Source organism: Mus caroli, chromosome 15, assembly GCF_900094665.2.
Source record: "Mus caroli chromosome 15, CAROLI_EIJ_v1.1, whole genome shotgun sequence".
In the NCBI taxonomy this organism is placed as follows: Eukaryota; Metazoa; Chordata; class Mammalia; order Rodentia; family Muridae; genus Mus; species Mus caroli.
The window spans coordinates 94,209,700-94,212,746 of NC_034584.1; the positions used below are offsets into that span (position 1 = coordinate 94,209,700).

Consider the following 3,047-nt stretch of genomic DNA (forward strand, 5'->3'; position numbering starts at 1 on the left):
CCGCTCACACGCTGTGGGATGGCACTGACTGTACTGACACACTGACCACCGCTCACACACTGTGGGATGGCACTGACTGTACTGACACACTGACCGCTGCTCACACACTGTGGGATGGCACTGACTGTACTGAGTCACTGACCTCATCGCTGATGATAACATGGATCCCTGTCGGCCCTTGCTTGTAAATCTGGCTGATCTGGTGAGGAGAAATGCTGAAAAGCTGAGCAATTTTTTCTGTGAGTTCGACAGCTGTCAGCTCCTCGAGATAGATAGCGTGGTACACTGCGAAGGAAAGCACAGCATCAGCGCCAAGGCTCTGCTTGACTCCAGAGACTCAGAGATCCCTGCACCTCGCTGCAGACCTGCCTCAGTTTCCTTTCTCATGGGAACCAGAAACACTTACTCCACAAGCCCAGTCACCGCCCCCTTCTAAACACTGCAGAGGACATGGAAATCTTCAGCACTATGGACATTACTGGTTTAAGTAAGAAAAAGTACTACAAATAACATGTATGGATTACAGCTCAATCGACACGAACAGCTAGAAGGATCTAGAACTCCAACTAACGCTGCGCTGGTCTGCACTCTCGCCACACCCGCCACGCACGGGTTGTCTCTTCTCCTTTCTTCCTGCTCTGCCCAGAACAACCTACCGAAGAAAGTACCATGTGAATCCCCATCCTCCTGCTTCTGTTGTGGCTGCGGCTGTGGCTGCTGCTCCCTCAACTGCAACGACTCCTGGCAGACATAAATGGTTAGCCTTGGCCGCACCATCCTGTGTGGAGAAGAAAAAGGACCGTCAGCTTACACAAATGAATTTAGTGCTTGTGCCCAGAGCAGTTTACTTGTTTCCTTATCTCCCAGCTGTGGGCTTTGTTGTTTCTTTGCAACAGGAGGCGCCATTTAAGCTAAACTCTGGCTTTCACTGAAAAGTTATGTGTGGAGCCAGGGCCAGGGCCTAGTGGCAGCCTGCCGGCCCGGCAAGCTCAAGGCCCTGGGTTCCACTCTTAGCACTGAAAGAGGAAGGGAGGAAGGGGAGAAGGGGAGAGGGTAAGGGAACACTGCTGCTGGCTTAGACCTGCGATTCAGGGTCCTAAGCCCTCACTGAACCCCAGACTTTGTTGATCCTTCACGTGACCATGTAGCACTCATTTGAGTCTGTGAGCTTTGAAGTAATGGTTAGAAATACCCAAGATTCACGAGTAGTTTGTATATGTGGGCCAGGTTCTAGATATGCTGTTTATTTACAAATATTACTACATAGCACGCCACATGGCTCAGCTGGTAAAGGCTCTTGCCACTTCAATTCAATCCCTGTAGGGGGCACATATCAGTGAGCATGTGGAGGGAGGGTGGAGGTCAAAGAACAACTTCTGGTAGTTAGTACCTTTCATCTACCATATGTCTCTTTTAATTGTTTGATGAGACATACTTATTTGTACAGAGTACTGTGAAAAATTCCCGAATGTAAACTCATTTAGAATTCACTTTCATTGGCATCTCAACAGAAAGTACACACCGGCCTTTTAATGCATTAAAGAGTCTGATTCCATCTGCAGGGCCGCAGATTTGGATCACGTCGTCTCTAGTTAGTTTCAGTAAATCTGCCCCTGGGATAAACAGAGAAACACAGGTTAATGATAAAGGCAAGAACACTGCAAGCACACCTCAGGATGTCACAGTCATCGCCTCCTGAGTGTCACATTACAGTCTACAGTACGCTATGTCTACTGCAGATAAAGCCCCCGTGGCCTGGCCTCTGCCTCACTTTCTGTATGATTCTCCACCTAACCTATGCTTCCAGCCTGACTGCGCTGAGCAGGCCAGTTGCTTTCCCTGTCTGAAACTCCTTTCCACAGGCTCATACCAGCCCACTCCAGTCTCACCTCACACAGTGTGTGCTCATCTAGTGCATCTCCTTCTGACTGGACTTTTCTGTTACACAGATGATGAAAGCATCAACTCAGAACATCTTATCAACTACACGTTCCCACACCGATGTTCACAGAAGGCTGCACAAAGGCGGATTGTGCAAGTATATGTACAGTGGCATCAGGGACTGGGGCTTCAGTTTGTTCCCTGATAAAGTCACCAGATGAAAGACATCTGTTGATCTGTTTCTAGGGTTAGGCCATCCTGGAGCTCACTACCCAGATCAGACTGCACCTGGATCTCAGAGATCCCACTGCCTCTGCCTCCTGAGTGCTAGGATTTAAGGTGTGCAACACAACATATTAAGAGTGCTATACAGAGTAAACATAAAGTTTAAATGAGCTCCAACTAAAACCTGCCTTGTTTTAAGGACTCACTGTACCATCACAGCTGGCTGAAAAGTCTGACGTGTTTCACGAAATTTGTTTTATCAGAAAAACAAACAGACACTCCTAGACACATCCTATGAGGACCCAAGATGCACATGAACACCCCATGCTGGAGAAGAAGGTAACCTAACCTGAGAAGTTGGTGAAAAGCCTCGTGAATGTGGAGAACCGGTTTCGATGCAGCCATTGCTGGGCTTCCTGAGGCGTGGTTGTTGGCAAGAGGTTCTGAAAGAAGAATGCATTCTTTGGTATCTGAACAGTCTCATCTGCTACCTCATTAGAACACACACAACCAAACACGTCCTTCCACAGCCTACAGCCACACTGGCTAGTGGCTGCAAACTGTTTCTATCACACAGGTCTTCTCCAACACGAGAGATACTTCACTGTCACCCTGAATGTTCTTTCTATTCAAGGGACAAGGGGTCGGATCCGGTAGTGACAGGTATGTGAGAAACCACACTACGCCAGCCTGGGCAACAAGATGAGAGAGAGCCTTAGAAAGAAGAGGGAAAAGCAGCCAGCTGAAGCTGCATATGCCTGGAACCCAGTACAGGTGAGGCGGAGATGGATAACTACTCAATGTGTCCTAAGCCAGCCAGAGCTGCACAGTGAAGTCTAGAAACACAAACAAAACTCCTCAAGGCCCTGCTTGTCTCTGGTCCCCAGTACACCTCCTCAAGGCGCTGCTTGTCTCTGGTCCCCAGTACACCTCCTCAAGGC

General features: G+C 48.7%; 1 protein-coding gene across 5 annotated transcripts in view; it reads right to left on the minus strand.

Annotated features, from left to right (window-relative positions):
• The window catches only part of Tfcp2 (transcription factor CP2), a 48,625-nt gene that overhangs the window by 9,304 nt on the left and 36,274 nt on the right, over nt 1–3,047 (minus strand). For 2 of the 5 annotated variants that reach the window (XM_021184128.2, XM_021184127.1), the window contains 4 exons: nt 2,456–2,549; nt 1,523–1,613; nt 657–778; nt 143–285 (listed from right to left, as the gene is read on the minus strand). In XM_021184128.2, the coding sequence (XP_021039787.1) occupies nt 143–285; nt 657–778; nt 1,523–1,613; nt 2,456–2,549 (450 nt within the window). The remainder of the gene's footprint in view (nt 1–142; nt 286–656; nt 779–1,522; nt 1,614–2,455; nt 2,550–3,047) is intronic. The other 3 variants (XM_029469600.1, XM_029469599.1, XM_029469598.1) reach the window with 2 other exon arrangements.